This window comes from Lissotriton helveticus, chromosome 1_1 (genome assembly GCF_964261635.1).
Source record: "Lissotriton helveticus chromosome 1_1, aLisHel1.1, whole genome shotgun sequence".
Classification (NCBI taxonomy): domain Eukaryota; kingdom Metazoa; phylum Chordata; class Amphibia; order Caudata; family Salamandridae; genus Lissotriton; species Lissotriton helveticus.
The window spans coordinates 1,000,056,517-1,000,075,300 of record NC_136057.1 but is presented as its reverse complement, the minus strand read 5'-3'; the positions used below and the strand labels follow the sequence as shown (position 1 = coordinate 1,000,075,300).

The 18,784-nt window shown below is 50.0% G+C and overlaps 1 protein-coding gene across 3 annotated transcripts in view; it reads left to right on the top strand.

The window, feature by feature from the left end:
• MEST (mesoderm specific transcript) overlaps positions 1-18,784 on the top strand; it is a 336,409-nt gene that overhangs the window by 265,276 nt on the left and 52,349 nt on the right. For all 3 annotated transcript variants that reach the window (XM_078677513.1, XM_078677520.1, XM_078677518.1), the window contains one exon: positions 10,872-10,935. In XM_078677513.1, the coding sequence (XP_078533639.1) occupies positions 10,872-10,935 (64 nt within the window). The remainder of the gene's footprint in view (positions 1-10,871; positions 10,936-18,784) is intronic.

The window sequence follows — 18,784 nt, the reverse complement described above, 5'->3', positions numbered from 1 at the left end:
TCCAGCGCTTCTGCCTCCAGCAGGAATAGGAACCAGGCAGCCAGGCCCCCCGCCCCCCAGCCAATCACAACACTACAAACAGCGTTGTGATTGGTCTGGACTCCAGACCAGGGGCTAATGGCTCGGCCATGTCCTTTAAGTAGACTGCATTGAAGCCTACATGGAGAAGGGCAGAGTGCACATGACTGCCCTGCTCGCAGAGCAGCCCCGCCCGCAACCAAACCCTTCCACTTTCACGAAGTGCGAGAAGCAGAAACATAAAATTGTAGTTATTATCATATTATATTTCTGCTTCTCGTACTGCGAGAATGCAGTGGGGTGACGCTCCTCTGCCCTAGTGGAGGAGCCGCTGTCTCAGATATGTTCTGGAGTGGGCAGCTGTCTTTTGGTGGTCATCCCCAGATTATGAACTTTACAAAGAACCCAGCCAGTACCTTGATAATGATGTTTGGAGCGCCTCATCACCTGATACTACTTCAAAGCTATCTACAGTTGCACCAAAACTATGCACATATTCAAAATCTATTATGTTTCTGAACTCCAGATGAAACGCTTGCGATTATGTCTAGCATGGGGAACCACATGGCTCCTCTGATGTTGGCTAGGTAGTTGACTTCAGTCTGTGATATAGCTCTCTCCTTAATGACATTTGTTTTGGGCCCCATCTATCCTTACATGCCTGGCTTGTTTTGTTAAGCAACACCCAGGCAGTCAGACTTTGAATTGCTTGAATCACTTGGGCACTCTTGAACCAACACTGCTTGCAATTTATTCCTTAGTTCTGGGTCAGCTAGCATCTCTGCTACCCAACCAACCTGATCATTAAACAAAATTAGAGACATGGGGGAACCAAGGGTGGTGTGGCTTACATGGATCCTAGCATAATTCCTTAACTAGAATGCTTAGCAATTATCAAAGTATGCGTCAAAAAAACACAAATTTCAACACATTTATGTGACATAACTCTTGGGCCCTTCAAGCCAGTGGCAAAAGTCTTACCTTTCTGTATTCCCATGTCTCCTGACTAAAACAGTACCCCAAACATGTATGTGACCATGCAGGAAAGTACGCATTATGCTGTTGGCAGCAAATTCTGGAATTTTCCGTCACTTACTGTAAGAAGCTGGCTCTGTATATCCTGTACCAAAATGAGGTATATTGTGCAGTGGAACCCCAAAGGTAGGCAGAGGTAAAAGTAGGTAGCACCTTACTCTCTATTTGTGGTAGTATGGGCGAGCAGTAAGGCTTTATCAGAGGGTAGTGTTAAGCATTTGTTGTACACACTCAGGCAGCAAATGATGTCACACATTCAAAGACAACTTAGACCAGTTTGTTTGTATCACACATATTATTATGTTATTTTATTTCTTAGAACCCAGCCAAGCCTGGTGCAGGTAAGTGAAATAAATGCTTTGCAAAATCTTGTGCAGTGTTTTACAATTGAAAGCAGGTTCAAATGCAGTTGATTGAATTACAGGTAAGTCAATGTTTCGAAATTACTTTTCAGATTACTATGTACATTACCCATTGTGTTGAAACCACTGCCTGCGGAGGCACCACTGGTGTGCCCTCATGTGCCAGCGTGCATGGTTGACCAGCTGAATGCAGGAAGCAAACAGACCGAGCAGGCGAAGGACCTTCAGGACTGGAACGACTCCATTGTAGAATAATGGGATAATTTCCTGAATGTCGAGAATACTTTGTGGATGTGGGAATGCTCGACACACAGTAGTGTCCAGTACCGCCCCCATGAACAGGTTGCGCTGAGAGGGCACCAGGTGAGATTTGGGCAAGTTTATTGAGAAACCCAATTTGAACAACAGCTGGGTTGTCACCTGCAGATGATGAAGCACCTTCTCTGGCGACGCCGCTTTGAGCAGCCAGTCGTCCAGATAGGGGAAAACTGGAATCCCCAATCTCCTGAGATGGGCTGCCACCAATGCCATCACCTTGGTGAAGACTCAAGGTGCAGTAGTAAGTCCCAACGGGAGTACCACAAACTGATAGTGTTGCGACCCTACCGTAAAACGGAGATACTTTCTGTGCGACTTCAGGATAGGGATGTGGAAATACACATCCTGTAAGTCGATGGACACCATCCAGTCCTCCTATTGCAGGACTTGAAGAACCTGTGCAAGGGTGAGCATCTTGAACTTCTACTGCTTTAGAAAAAGGTTCAAGATCCTGAGATCCAGGAATGGACGTAGCATGCCATCCTTTTTGGGAATCAGGAAATACCGGGAGTAGCATCCCTGACCCTTCTCCCGCTCCAGAACCACCTCTATCGCGCCTTTCTTTAACAATGTAAGGACTTCCTCCTGCAGAAGTAGAAGATGGTCCTCCGAACATGCCCCTTGGCAAGGAGGGTAATTTGGAGGAAATTCCCGAAAGCGAAGGGCATAACCATTTTCCACAAGATTTAGAACTCAAAGGTCCGTAGTGACCGATTCCCAATCGTGTAGAAAGTGGGTAAGCCAACCCCCCACAGGACCCACATGATCCAGGATGGTGGATCTAGGGCTGCTTTGCTGAATTTGCAATAGGGGGGGAGAAGGAGGAGGAGGGCTGACGACCTCGTGGACGTCCTCTGTTCTTGCCTCTGTAGGTCTTATACAGAGGATTCTGCTGCCGTTGCTGAGGCTGCCTGTAGGTCCGAAAGGACAACCTTACAAAACCTCTGAATCTTCTGTAGCCGAAGCCCCTAGGCTGCGCCTGCAGGCCCAAAGACTTTGCGGTGGCCTTGCTGTCCTTGAACCTCTGTAAGGCTGAATCAGCCTTCTCACAAAAAAGCCTGGAGCCATAAAAAGGGAGGTCAAGAACAGTCACCTGCACATCAGGAGAGAACTCCGATGACTGGAACCAAGGACTTCTCCTCGTGGCATTAGAAGAGCCCCTGATTCTAGCAACCGAGTCCACGGTGTCCAGACCACTCTGTATAACTTGGCGTGCAGCAACCTGAGTATCCGCCAAAACCTCATTAAAATTCAGTCTGTCCTCATCAGGCAATTTTGGGAACAAGCTGCTTCACGGAGTCCATAAGAGCATGGATGTAATGACCCAAAAGACAAATAGTATTCGTGGACTTTATGGTCATACTTGCTGAAGAAAATACCTTTTTAGCAGATTGTTCAAGCTTTTAAGAGTCTCTGTCCCCAGGGACTTGAGGAAAGGCCCCAGGTGATTTTTTGGAACAAGCAGCCTGCACCACCAGGCTCTTAGGAGAAGGCTGAGATGTAAGGCAATCTGGGTCTCCTGTGGCCGTCCTGTACCTCCTAGCGACAGACTTCGATACTGCTGGAGCTGAAAAGGGCTTACGCCATACTTCCAACACTGGCTCAGTGATGGCATCATTAAAGTGCAATAATGGCTCTACCACAGTAGGAGAATGCAGTACCTCAGTAAGAATGTTAGACTTAAATTCAGCCGTTGGAAGTTGGAGATCTAAAAGCTCTGCTGCTTTCCTAATCACTGTGTGGTAAGGAGCCACATCCTTAGAAGGAGCATCTGTAGATGGAGAAAGTTCCCACTCCGGAGACGTTTCCAATCAACTAGCCTCCTTTAACCCCTCAAATAAGTCTTCCGAATCCTCAAACTCAGCTTTCTCCTTTCTCTTTTCCTCCTGGAAATGCTGTTCCTCCAAAATCCTCTGCGCCTCTCGCCTTGACCTCTTCCTCGGGATCGCCAGACAACGTCGAACTTGGATCCGGAGGCATAACCGAAGTCAAGCGAGGTCTAACTGACGGCGCCGGAGAGGAAGGGTACAGCATTGATGTCCTCGGCGCCACAAAATGCCAGGACGGAATCGCAGGCAGGAACAGCATAAAGGGAGCCTGAGCATAAGCCTGAGGAACTCCCAGGTTAAAGGCCATTGGACCCATGGGACCCAAAAGTGCTCCAGAGGGGTACAAGGCTCTAGCGAAGATTCCATACATCGCACTTAAGTAATTCAAGGGATCTGTACCCGGGCCAAGGAAAGGTGGGTAGGCCCCCGGGACTGTCTCCGATTATTTAATAATTACCGGACTCGGGCCAACCGGCTCAGACGGTGGAGCTGTAGGTGCCGCAGATTCTTCAGGAACTGGAGCTTCATTTACTGGGACAGGAGAGTGAACCGGCGTCGGAGAATGCGCCGGTGACGCCACAGGCGATGTCGAACGAACTGGAGAAACCTGAGTTGAGCTTGAAGGAGATGGAGACACCAAGTCCTTCCGATGTCTAGGAGCCGGCGCAGTCGACTTTGGAGCCGCATCCTTGTCAGAACGGCGCCGAGAGTCGTGTCTCTTTTTCTTGTGCTACTTCGAAGCATGAGCAGACGACGACTTCGACCTCGACCTGGATCTTGATCTCGATCTCCTCCGACCCCTCTTCTCCTTTCTCATCTTCGCCATAAAGAGTTTGGCCTTTCTTTCTTTCAAAGCTTTGGGGTTAATCTTGCGACAGCAAGAGCAACCTTCAACATCATGGTCCGAAGACAAACACCAGACACAGTCCTCGTGGGGGTCAGTGATCGACATATGATCCCCACACTCTCTACAGGGCTTGAAACCCAACTTCCTCGAAGACATTTTTCAAAAAGGCAACAAGAAGATCAAGCCAAGAATACAATGTAACAACACAAGTACGGAGAGTCTCAGAAAACCGTTAGCGTTGACAGTGTGGAAAAAAGGGAACTGACGTCATCACGCCGACTAGGCTCTCTTATGGCTCCGGTGACTTCATGCAGAGCCGCGAGCGGAGCCATTCTTTTTGTGACGTCGTCCTCGTCGGCGTGGAGAGCTACAAAAATTTCCGAATGCTGCTGGCGCAGGGGATATTCACAAGGTGAGGAATCCACTGGCAGATGTTTCCATCAGAATACTAAATTTGGGGGCGTTGCAAGTAGGTAAAGGTTGGGACCAATGGGTCCCTTCTTGGGGTGGGTACGCTCCCTATTGCCACCCTCCAGTGGGAGGGATACATATGCCTCCCTACCACTTGGCTGGGTTCCCCCATCTCTAAGATGGCGGGGACTGAGAGTTGTGCTTCACCTCGACTCCCCCGACCTGAGGGGTGGGGCTGGCAAAGGTGGGCACACCTCCCCTCCTCACTTGGTTTTCCCACTGAATCTCCCGCCCAAAGTGGGGGTCCGAACCGGTGGGAGCCAGTTGCTGGAAGCAGAAAAGGACTAAGTTTGATCACAAAGGCGGCAAGCCTTTGAAGCTTCCCCTTTGTGGACCCTGCTCATCCTGGAGGAGGAGGCTTGGCACCTCGTCCCGGGATGTGCATTGTTTCAGACCCCCGAGAGCAGCAGGCTCTCGACCCAGGGGTCCAGAAACATGTCATGCAATCTACAGCTCTCTGGTCTTCCCTGGGTGTCTAGTTTTCAGAAATGTCAGGGCTTGGTAGGTTTGCTTGGGTGCTGCCCAACTCCATGCCCAAATACAGCAGCTGCCCGCATCCCCAGATTGATTATAATTCAAAAGAAAATCTTGATATTGCCATGTTTTGTTTTGGGTCCTTTTATGTTATGGGTGATTGGCTCACGCCTCATAGATGTCACCTGTTTATCAGGAGAAGTGTGGGTAGGCTGGATGATAGGACTTTTTGTCTGGCTATGCAGATTCCACAATTTTCACCCATGGAACTGTGAGGAAAACCCATGATTTTATCAATGTTTGATGTTTGTATGCCATTTTAGGTAAGAAAAAGTAGTGTGATCTAAGGAAGCTACACCACCCTGGACTCATCTGGGTGTATAGGGCCAAATGTATCAACCAATTTTCCCTTCGCAAACTAGCCGATTTGCAGAATCTGGCCGTTTGCGAATGCAAAAAAGGCTATTTACATGTATCATCCCTATTTTGCGATTCGGTAATCTGTTACGGAATCGCAAAATGGGTTTGTTATTCGTTATTTGGAAGGGGCGTTTTTAGGGTGACCCTCCCAAATAGCAAATCGCAGCGGTATGTACAAAACATTCGCAATTCACCCGCAACTTCAAGTTGGTGGTAACCCTTTCACAAATAGTAAGGAGTCCCCAGGGGACCACTGCCTGCTCTTAAAAAATTAAAAGAAAACTTTTAATTTTTGTTTTTTAAACGCAACCCATTTTTCTATAAGGAAAACGGGCTGCATTTAAAAAAAAAATGCTTGCTTTATTTACAAGCAATCACGGACATAGTGGTCTGCTGACCCTAGCAGGCCACCATCCCCGTGATTTTAGTGATTCCTAGGTGGTCGCAAATTGCGACCTACCTCGTTCTTATTGATGAGGTAGGTCAATTTGCGAGCCACTACGAATTGCTAAATGAAAATCTCAATTAAGTGATTGCTATTCCAAAACTTCATACATGTGGCGCATAATGTTTAGAACTCCGTAGGATCAGTAGGTTTTCCTGGGTTCTGGCTAACACTGGGTTTTGGTTATGGCGAAAAACCCACGTCCCCAGAATGACTGAATCCCAGAGGAAGAATTTTGATGATTCCATGTTGCGTTTTGGGGCTTTCCTGTTGCATTCGATAGGTGCACCCACAGAAGTGAGCTACAGTTTTTTAATCAGGTAGTTTGGGGATGTAGAATAGGAGGACATTTGCTATTATATATTGAATTTTTCTACATTTTTGGCTTCCAAATGTAAGTCAGGGTGCACAGAAGAAAACATTTTGTAATTTACACAACTTACCCGTCCCTTACTTCAGAATGTGTCTACTTTCTAGATTTTCAGTTTCATGCCTCTTTCATGTACAAACTGAAAGTTGTTAACCACTAAATAGGAACTATTGACCAGCACTTAGAAACTTGTTAATGAAAGCTGGCCAGAGGGTTATCTTAACACAGCTTTTTGTGCATGCCTTTTTTTAATACAAAAATCACATACCAAAGCACTTTTCCCAATTTGCCAATTAAGACTTTTTTGACAATGTAGGCTCTTTGTTTGCTTGCCTGCAGGGAAATTCACAAACCCTGTGTACCTTCCCCAACATTTGGGGAAAAAGAATGCAAATTTGACCCAGCACTTCAGGGGATAAGAAAGTATTTACCAAATTGTATCAGATCAAGCTAAAAAGTCGGTCTTAACATTTCAATGACCTTTGGGAGATTATCCTCAGAAAGTGGGTTGAAACAGGACCAAATATTTTAGTGTCTTGTGATTAGATTAGAGATTTTTGATGTTCTCGATCAGCATTTATTATGGACCTTCATGTTCAGTCTTGGTAGCGAAGAAGTCAATGTATTTGTTGAATTTAAGTTGTTTTTTGGAGCTTTGGAAATTTGAGATCGGAGGTTCTTTGGGCAGCTTACAAAATTATTAATACTTGATTAAACATCAAGCAGATATCAGTTCATGCTTCTGTTTTCTCCTAAATTATTTTAAAGCAGAAAGTGGTTTGGTATTTTTGAATGATCTCCTCGGTCTGTCCATTTTGCATAGCTCCTCTCATTAAAAAATTTGTTTTAAAAACATGAGTTCCAAATGCTCTTCAGAAGATTGTTTTATTGGTGACCGGTTGGTTCATTGTTGGCTGTATGACCATAAATGCTGTCGGAGGATTAAATAGTAATTAATAATGATTATGTTTTCAGTAATCTTGTTTAGCGGCAGTAAATCAGTCATGCCCAGTGACATGTTTAAACATTTTTATTAGGAAATTCTCAGCTGGGAAAGCCATGAAGCAATATACTTCGTTCACATCATAAATGACAGGATCAAGTATATTGCCTTTTCTATGAAAGAAGAAGGTTGCGACTGTATAGACTCTGATGCATGAAGAGTCTTTTGAAGGCTGAAGCCTGTGTATTCGAATGGGTACCCCCAATTAAGCTTAAAGTCACCAAGGTGACATTTTGATAATTTCGCATTTGTTGTTTGGTGATATAGTTGGTTAAGTCTTTGATGAAGGCTTTGTGAGACCTGGAAGGGTGAAGGCCTTGTGAGACCTGGGAGGATGTTAGGTTATATGGAGGTATGGTATAGAGTTTGGAGAACAGGTAGTGTTGTTGCAAAAAATAAACGCCATCCCTTTACCCATATTATTTTCCCTATCTGCACTGATGATGTAGCCAGCTGGGACCAGGATGTCTACTAGAGTCTGGGAGTGTTTTCTTAGACAAGACTCTGTGAAGAAAAGGTATACATTTGCGTCCAATATAGTATGAATGAATAAAGGAATTTCTAAAGCACATGGCTACTCCAAGGAGCGCCCCGGTGCTATAGCTACAGTGTAAGGATATGTGAAAGGAGTGCTAATGCGGAGAAAAAAACGTGTGTTTATGGATTTTTGAAAGGATGAGAGACAGAGACAGTGTTAACCAGTTCCATTAGCCACGTGACAAGACCCTGAAAGCCTGGCCACCCATTCTTGTCCGGCGAAACCTCAGGTTGTTGACCAGCAAAGCTGTGGCCGAAGAAAGGGACCTGGAAGGCTGATAGTGCCTAGTTCGCCTAACTAGGTAGTGAAGACCCTGCATTTAGAATGCCCGATGTATGATAATGAGCCCATTGAAAAGTACCCTCTTCTTGACATGTAGCCAGTGTAGCTCTCGAAGATGACATATGTGCGCCCTCTGAGGGATGACTAAGATAAAATGGACAGCTGCATTTTATACCAGCTTGAGTTTCTTGGTCAAATGGACAGTAAGACCTAGATACAAACTGTTGACATAGTCAAATCGCGAAGTTATGGGAGCATATAACACTGTTTCGCAGCTCACAGTCGCAAGACTTCGAAAAACTTCCTGAAGGATCTGAGTAAAGTAAAATAAGTGCCAGCCAACCAGATGATTTGAGTTGAAAAAGATTGCTTGCCATCTATTTGTACACCCAGTTTTCTGGCTCCTGAAGATGGGCCAGGAAGGAGAGACATGTCTTTAAGCCAGAAGCTGTGCAACCATTGCTCTTTCACATTGCCAAACATGAGGATCTCCGTTTTATCTGCATTTTATAGCATGTTGGTCTCTCTTAACCAATTCAGAGTAGCACAGATGCAAGTTTAAGGACCTAACCTGGTTTGGAGGAAGAGGGAATGACTGTCGGAAGCAGATGAATGTCGTAAGCATAAGAGATAGTCTTAAAGCTGTGGGATTCTGTTACTTTTCCTTGGGGTGCCAAGGGATTGTTGAATAACCTGGAGCTCAGAGAAGAGCCCGGGGACACCTCAAAGACTGGTGTTTTCGCTGATGATATGCATGTCGCAAGTCGCACTTTTTTATCCCTCCCATCTAGAAAAGAGTTTAACAATCTCCAAGCTGTCCCACCAATACCTACCTCATAGAGAAGCTGTAGTAAAATGGGGTGTGAAACTACATCAAATTCTGCAAATAAATCTAGTAAAATAAGGGAGGCACTTTCCCCTTTTTGGGCAGTGTGGTTTTGATGGCCTCGATGTCCAGAAGAGCAGTTTCAATGCTGGCGCGTTAACAGAAATTCGACTGAGTGTAATGCAGGAGAAAGCTGTCTTTCAAACACAAGAATGCAGGGACATGGGACGGAAGTTGTACAAGACTCCAGGTTTGGGAGACAGCTTGTTTTAGAAGAGGGATCACTCTAACCCTTTTCCAGTTGGGCAGTGCTCTCTTTGAGTCCAGCGAACCACTAAAAAGTTGCTGGAACACCACGCTAGCCAGGCTAAGAATAGATGTGGACACAGATCTCCGGGAGACCCTGACTTGCATTGCGGGAGGTCAAGAGCATTTGTTCCAAGGAGAAATGCCCATATTTAGACAAAGAGCAGGAAAGTGCATTAGTTGGCCAGTCCTCACTGCCATTGATTTTAGGAAATATAGGTGAGGGTGAGGGTGCAGACTGTATGGCATGGATTTATTTTATCTTTATCCCAAAGAATATTAAGAGGTTGCTTATCACATTGGGCAGAGGAGGCAGAAATTGTGGGACTGCAACCTTTGGGATTAAAAAAATATTTCACAATTTTATAGGTGTCTCTTGATGAGTTGTTAGCCAACTCAATTCGTTCCACAAAGAATGCAATCTGATCATCATTCACTGCCTAAAGTAAAGCTTCAGTGCTGTTTTGTATGATTCTTTAGCCTTCATGTCATAGCCTGTCTGTCAGAGTTGTCTTAATTTTTTACAGCTTCTCTTCAGAGACATAAGGTCCATGGAGAACCATGGGCAGAATGGCCTCTATTTATTTGGGCGAGAGAATGTTGATGGATGCCAAGCAATTGGTGGCCTCATTAATCCAAGACTCAAAGCTCTAGTTCCATATGCCCTACCAGTAGAGGAGAAGAGGCAACTAATGCTTCAGCGAGCTCTGAGGACTTCATTTTATTCCATGTACGATGTTCATAACAGCCCCTGCCCCCTGTTTCAGAGGCAGCACAACTGCTGCCCCTGCAGATATGGATCAGGAAATGATCTGACCAGCTGAGAGCTACCGGGGATTTAACCATGAATGTTAGGTTAGAAAATATTAGGTCTAATGTAAGATCAGCTTGTAGAATGGCAGCTAAAATCAGTGGTTGCAGATTGAGAGCTCTGCAAGATTCAACCTGCGCCCGCCCATCCCTATCCATCGCTACATCAACTTGCAAATTAAAATCACACAACACATCACAAATCTAGAACCGAAGTGCCATCGCAGAGGCAACAGCCTCCCATGAACCAAGGAAACCAGCTGGGCTGCCAAGAGGATAATAGATTAATATACCAGAGAAGGAGGAGCGATGAATGCATTTCATGCATTGGCAATTGGAAAGACACCTTTTGAGTGTGTGGTCAAAGGTCATGTTGGCAAGACGATAGTTTGTGTCTTTGACTGTATTTGCTTCCATGAATTAATACAATACACAGTTAATAATTACCAAAACAATTTTTATTTATGTCTCTTAACCAACTGATTGAACGTACCTTTTTTTATCCCTTTTTATACAGTGCACATGATATATGGGCCGTTGGATCCTGTCAACCCTCACCCAGAATTCCTCGAACTCTACACGTACGTTTTATGTAGGCTTGTAATAAATGTTACAGCAATAAAGTTTTGAGGCCTGATGACTGTTATTGTGGTGAAAAAAAAAAGGTAATTTCTGTTACCCAAAATATATTAGTATGGGGAGTTGCCTGCAGATAACATCTGCGTGATACAAAAATGCAACGCCTTTGTCATTATTTGTGAATGTTCAGACCCCATGCAGTGTTATAAAGGACTCTGATATACTCTGATATGCGTTACATCACAGAGCTTGCCAGTGTGAGGACCTACATGGAGCTTTGTGGCACAGAATTTCAAGATTGCTTAACAGACTGATTGCATCCCCCTCTGCCAGCCAGAGCAAAGAAAGCAAATGTCCTTATCATAGGCAATGTATAGGTCACCATACCGGACCCTCTTCCATGTTGTCAATAGTTAAATTCTGTTGGTTGCGTTTAGAACAAAAAAAGAATGACAATTTTTAGACTGGGTAAACGTAACATTTTAAAACGTGTCTATCTCTTTACAAGTTCTGGGGAGACCTTCCTCGTCATACCCCCTCATTTGCTGTACCTGAACCAATCCTACCCTCTACTACTTTCAGTTTTCTAAAGGAATGCTCTGATTGCCCACGTGATAAGTAGTATGCGCATTCTTCCTGGAATTGGGCTGTGGCGTCAGGTGCTAGTGATCTACTTTTTCTTCACCACCACCATAAAAGGGGAAGATGAGGAGCCTTCAAACTCGACAGGTTCCTCAACTCGACCTAGAAAACTCTGAACCTTTCAACATCAACATCTAGGTGTGTCTCAATGTCAAATGTCTTGCCATCTTGTTCCTTGACGTTGGGGGCGTGGCTACGCAAGTCACGATGGCGGCCGTGTTTTGTTGAGGCTCCGCGATCGGGCAAACAATATATCTAGACCTGAGGATCGCCGTGGGCCCCTCCACGCAAAACTACTGACCGGAGCACCCCTGTACCCCGGAGCGCCGACCACAGTGGCTCTGCCGGCGCTGGAAGGGGCGAATTTCCTCCGTGTTTGCTCCCGCCGGAGCCGCACACCGAGACCCAAGATGGCGGCCACGACCCGGTGACACTGCTCTCCCCGAGACTCCCTCAGCACAGCAGTACGGTGACCGCCGGAGGATTTCCCGGATCGGGCGGCGAGACCAGCGGGGGTTGGGCGCTGCTACGTCCCATCGCTGCAACAACCCCCCCCCGACTACAGGAGCCGTCCCGCCACTCCGAGGACTCACCCCTGCTGCGTCCCGATCCCCGGTGGCCGCGCCGGGCGGTCCGCGGAGCCGGCCAACATCGCTACGCCCGTCACCGGAGGTAGGCACGGAGCGGGGACTGCCTGTGTGACTGGGGCGCCCTCCACGGCCACCCGACGCCTGTTCCCCGGTGGTGCCTGACCTTAACATGGCGCCCATAATCGTTTGAGAGGGAGGGCGTCTGAGGGGCTCCCGGCAGCACCTCTGGAGCCCCGGATCACCGCGCGCCTCCCTCACGCTCCTGCTACTTATGCCTGGAGGATCTGAACAGCCAGCGGGGGGGGGCCCGCAGCCTGCGCCCCTGCTTCACCATTCAAGTGCGAGCACTTCACCGCTCGAGAGCCCAGGACCTGGTGGGCTAGCCCTTGGCCACCCTGCACCTGCCGTGCCCACGCATCCTCCCCTAGCGTGGGTCTGCTCGAGGGACCCCTCCTCGAAGAGCCCGCCTCTCCCTGCCCTCACTGACTCACAGCGCCCCACCTGCTGTCGGCATGGGGAAACCAAAGGGCACACAGGCGACCACCGTCCCTGAAACGGCCCCCGAGAATATGCCTCACACCCGGACCTGGTTGCAAACCCACGCGCCACAAACGGACCCCACCTTATCGGCAAAGCTGGACCAGGTGCTGGCAGCCATAGAGATGTCCCGACTATCGATGGAGGAACGTTTGGGCACCCTCTCGACGGACATCAGCTTGGTCCGCGACGATCACCGCAAACTAGCGGAAGGAGTGACGGAGGGAGAGAAGATACTGACCGACCTACAACCCTCCGTAAAGGCGCAGGGGACAGATCTACAGGAGGTCCTGCGCCGCGTGGCGGCCCTTGAAGAGCGCACAGTCGATTTGGAGGGGCGGTCGAGACGCTGTAACATCCGCGTCCTGGGCCTTCCAGAGGGAATTGAGAACTCAGACCCCCAGAACTATATGGAGTCATGGACCAGATCTTTCACCCCCGAAGCGGAACGCTCGGCGTTCTTCTCCATTGAACGAGCTCACAGGGTCCCCGCCCGGGAGCCAAGACCATGCTTCCCTCCTAGACCCATGTTAGCCAAGTTCCTGCATTTCCGTGACCGCGACGCGGTGCTCCGCGCGGCCCGGGCGGCAGGCCCCTTACAGGTGGAGGACCAGCATGTCATGGTGTTCCCGGATTATGCTCGAGGGGTTCAGCAGCAGAGGTCCACATTTCTCGAGGTCAAGAGGCGCCTCCGTGCAAACGATGTCCAATACTCCTTGCTGTTTCCAGCCCGCCTCAAGGTCCTACACAAGGGTAAGGCCATCTTCTTCGTCACCGCCGAGGAAGCGCAAGATTGGACTGAGCTCCACTGCCCATTACTACCCAAGGCGGGAGCCCAACGAGACCAGAACAGTCGCTCGCGGAGATCCAGGAGACGTGGTTTGAAGCACCCCCAAGCGAGCCCCTCCAAGAGCCACGGATCATCCCCCTCGAGATCGCCTGATTTAACGCAGATCATGCGAGAGCGACGAGATGCCCTGAGAGCGGTGATTGAACTGCACTCGTCACCCCTAGCTCCAGACTTGGAACGCCAGCCACACCTCTTCACTCCGGAGAAAGACCGTGACAGTGATGGCACAATGTCGGGAATAGGTCAGGCCTCTTCCCCCCTGGTCATCACGCAAACGATGGACGCTCTCCTGGATGGACGACCTAGCACCTCCGAGTGATATGTGACTGGATTGTATCCTCTTTATGAACACCTTACTTACCGAATATGCTCTGACTCTACTTCAGCCCTTTTCTTATGTAGGCTCACGCGCGACATACGTCACTTCTACAACAGCCCGATCAGCGCCCAGCCTCGCATACACGCGCGCTGCCACCCCCGCAGTTTCTTGTTGTATTCTTCCCCTAGTGGGACACTAGTTTGGATATGCCGCCCCTGGTGATGTATCCCCTGCATTGGGACTGTTTCCCGCCCCCTGTTACCACAGTTTTCCCTCCTATCAGTTCCTGTCCCTACCCCTCAGCAGCAAGGCATACACTGGCATGCACACGATGTGCAACCTCACAATTCCCCGGGCCTCCTGGGAGCTCTCAGCAGTTTACACGACCTCTGATCGATGGCAGTTCCACGATCGGACGTTAATGTCCTCACACTCAATGTACGGGGCCTCCACACGCCTAGTAAGCGCTATTCTGTTTACTCATACATCAAGCGCATGACAGCTGGGATTGCTCTCCTACAGGAGACACACATTAACGGCACCGAATTGGGCAGACTGCAAGCTAAATGGCGCGGGACGTTCTGTGCCACGACCTACTCGGCATTTGCGCGCGGCGCTTTAATCTGGGTTAGGCCAGGCACCCCCTTCCGGGAACTCAAGCGGGTGGTGGACAGGGAGGGCAGATAAGCTCTACTGTAGGGGCTTTTAGACGGTCAGGGGATCCTCCTGGGCAGCATATATGCCCCTAATGCTGAGCAAGACAAGTTCTGGGATCACCTTACGGGAGTCCTGGCCCAATTCACTGCTATTCCCTGGATCTTGGGAGGCGATTACAACTGCACGCTTGACCCTTCCCTGGACCGATCGCACCCTCCCCCTCCGCGCTCCCCAGCCCCCGACAATCAGAGTTGTTCCGAGCTTGGGCCACGCACTGGGCGCTCACCGATGCTTGGCGACACCTACATCCTCATACCCGCCTTTATTCGTTCCACTCTATCCCCCACAACCTCCGGGTCCGCCTTGACAGGTTTCTATGCTCAGCGCAGATCCTCCCTACGGTCGCCTCTGCGGACTACCTGGGGCGGGTCATCTCAGATCATGACGCTCACATACTGCGACGCACCTGGCCCCCCCCCACACCCACCAGTCCCTACCTGGCGGCTACCTAGGGAATGTTTGACTGATCAGGTGTTCCGAGACTTGCGCACACGCAGCATACAGGACTACTTCACACACAACACGAACACGGCTTCTTCGCCACTGATAGAGTGGGATGCGTTCAAGGTAGTGGCACGGGGGGAATGCATTAAACAAATCACAGGGGTCCGGCGCACATTGGAACAGGCACTCACAACCACGGAACAGCGCCTAGCTACACTCACTAAACAAGTTGATCCCTCTGAGGAACACGCTGCGCTCACAGCTGAAGCTAAGTCAGCCTACCAAGCTGCCTGTGCAGATCTCAGGAAATATAATTTCAGGGCCTATGCCTCCAGAGTCCATAGAGACAGGGACAAAACGGGTGCGATGCTCGCATGGCTGGCGCGACAGGACACCGAAACCAGCCCGATCACGGACATCGTCACCCCGGAGGGCGAGCTTGTGCGCTCCCAGGCGGAGATCCTTCTGGCGTTCCAACGCTATTACACAGTGGTGTACGGCGCCCCGAACTCGCTCTCTCCGTCGTCTGTCACCCATTTCCTTGACCCGTTGCCACTACCCACGATCTCGGTGCCGACAAACTCGCGCTCGACGCCAAAATAGCGGCTTCAGAAATTACTCAGGCGCTGCGGTCCCTATCTCGCAATAAAGCCCCTTGTCTCGACGGCTTCCCGCTAGAATACTATTCGACGTTTTCCCCTCTAGTGATCCCACGCCTGGTACAGGTGTTCGCGACGGCCCTCGATCAGGGTGTGTTACCCCGCTCACTACGGGAATCGGTAATCGTGACCTTTTTAAAACCACACCGGGACCCACATCTTATGGGCTCGTATCGCCCCATCACTTTACTGTCTGCAGACTGTAAACTCCTCGGGAAGGTATTGGCAGACAGATACGCCCAGGTCATACGCCCGCTGGTCCACCCGGACCAGTGCGGCTTTGTCCCGGGAGGAAACACCTCACAGAACATCCGCCGCGTCTTCCATGTTCAGGACCAGGTACGGGACAGATATCCTCGCTCCGCCTGCCTCATCCTGGACCTATTGAAGGCGTTCGACACTCTCACATGGCCATACCTCTTCTCGGTCCTCCACCGCCTCAATATCGGCCCAGTACTTATGGCGTACACGCGGCTCCTCTATACCAACCTGTCCACACGGGTCCGGATTGGGAGACACATCTCTGCAGCGTTCGAGATCCGGCGAGGCACGAGGCAGGGGTGCCCCCTCTCGCCTCTCCTCTTCGCCCTTGCAGTCGAGCCACTGGCGATCAGGTTACGCCAAGGAGGTCTGGACTGGGGCATCCCACTTGCGGAAGTCACACACAGCGTCTCTATGTACGCGGATGACCTCCTCATCTATGTCCGGGACGTTACGGCCGACCTCACCCCCATATGGACGGCACTTACCGAATTCGCGGACGCCTCGGGCCTCCGAGTGAATTGGGATAAATCCACGGTATACCCCTTCCACCCGGACCTGCCACCCCGCGATACCTGGTTGGGGTCGCAAAAGATCTCATGGTCCACGGATGCCCCCCGATACCTAGGGGTTCGACTTTACCATTCTCCCGCTGACATCTTCGGGGGCAATCACTGCAGGGCGCTCGCGAGCCTTCGACCGACAGTTGCTTTCTGGAACAGACTCCCACTGGCCCTGATAGGGCGCATTGCCCTAGCTAAAATGGTAATGCTTCCCCGGCTCCTTTATCATTTTACCAACTTGCCGGTGGTCCCACCCAGGTCCTTCTTCCAGGACCTCAATTCCCTCCTAGGTTCCCTAATTTGGGGATCGGGCCGGCACAGGGTAGCCTTGAAAACCCTTCAGCTTCCCACCACCCAGGGGGGCCTCGGAGCCCCATCCTTCGAATCCTACTTTCGGGCGGCCCAGCTCCAATGGCTGTCTTACTGGACAGCGGACCGGCACACACAAGAGGCCAATACCCCAACGGGTAGGATTACGACGCCAGAGCTCACCCGTCTTCTTCTTCCGGGCACTAAACCGCGGCGCACATATCCTCTACAGGTCACAGTGGCGCATCAATGTATGCTCCGGGTCCACCGGATATCCCCCAGGACAACCCCATATTCCCCGTTGCTCCCGTTGATCGGCTGGCCCAGGTCAGATTCATACTTCCCAGCCCCCATGCTCGCCGAGTGGACACGGTGCGGTATTACGGACATGGAATCGCTCTTTGAGGAGGGTCGGATTAAATCTTTCGATCGACTCATCGCCGAATTCGATCTCCCCCCCCCCCGGTCAATTCCTCCGATATCGCCAGCTCCTCGAATCTTTCCGTCCTTACTACAACCTCCAGGCCGGCGAGCCAGACACGCATCCAGTTATACACGCAATCCTGCACATGGGCGCAGGACGCCATTTGGTCACCTGGTTATATAAGGCGATACGAGAACTCTTGAATGCTCCCCTAGTGTCCTTGCGCACCACCTGGGAAGAGGACATCGGGTGCCCGTTACACGACTCGGAATGGATCAAGGCGCCTGAAGCCCCAAAACGTACGTCTAGGAACGCCCGTTTTAAAAACATCCAATATTACATATTACACAGGGCGTATCTGACGCCGGCGCGGCTGCAGAAATTTTACCCCACTACTCAATTCCTCTGCCCCAGATGCCACTTCCCAGATGCAGATTTCCGTCACATGTTCTGGAGCTGCCCAGACCTCCACCCCCTGTGGCGGACGGTACACGACACACTGAAAGACCTCACGGGCCTCACGACCCTAGACACCTGGGAATCCAGCGCGTTGGGCATTTTCCACATTCTGAAACAGCTCCCGTTACACAGGCGCTTTGTATCCCTAGCGTTACTACTGGCGAAAAGATGTATAGCTATGCACTGGCGATCGTTAGAGGGCCCCCCTACAGCAGCATGGACAGGGGCAGTCTGTAAATGGGCGGCGGCGGAAGAAGACGCCCTGCGGGAAGAGGAAGCTAAAGGCGCCCGTAAACACTCCATCTCTATGGAATGGGCCATGCTATTGCATCGTTTCCGACAGCTGACATGCCATGATAACCCGGCCACGCTCACACCTACAACTGCACCCACCCCGACGGACCCCCCACCCCAGCGAGCCTGCAGCCCCTGACCAACGACTAGTGCCGGACGCTGGCGACCCACAGTCCCACACTTCCACCCTGCTCCCGGGGCGATTGGCCCGATGCCCGATCTACCATAACACTCCCGCCCTCTAGCAGCCCTGCCCACTGTAAACGCGCGTCTTTGATCCCTCGCACGCCCTACCCCCATCTCTTCTTGATATGCCCGTGCACACGCCCAGATGCTCCTTCCCCGAGTTCTGTCCCCCCAGTTACTTGGCACCACCGCTGTACAGCCTCTGCAGACCCACTCCAATGATCCCCATGATGTTGATTCACGTGCTTGCGCTTTTTCCTTTCTCCTTGAATTTTCTATCCTACGTTTTCTAGCATATGTGATTACTTACATGGTCTGTACTGCTATGATAACGAAATGCCAATAAAAACAAGTTAAAAAAAATCTTGTTCCTTGACGTTTAGAACGTCCATGCTGACCGCTTCGACGCCGACCAGGAAGAGTACTGATAACTGGAAACTGCTGTTTCTCTTCCAGGGGATCCTCATTAATAGTCTTGAGCACTGAATATTCCCACCCACGTATAGGGACCACGGAGCGCATAATTAATATATATATCTATGAAGCCTATACTTAAGGCAAAAAAATGCCCCATTTACATTGTGTTTTCATTTAATG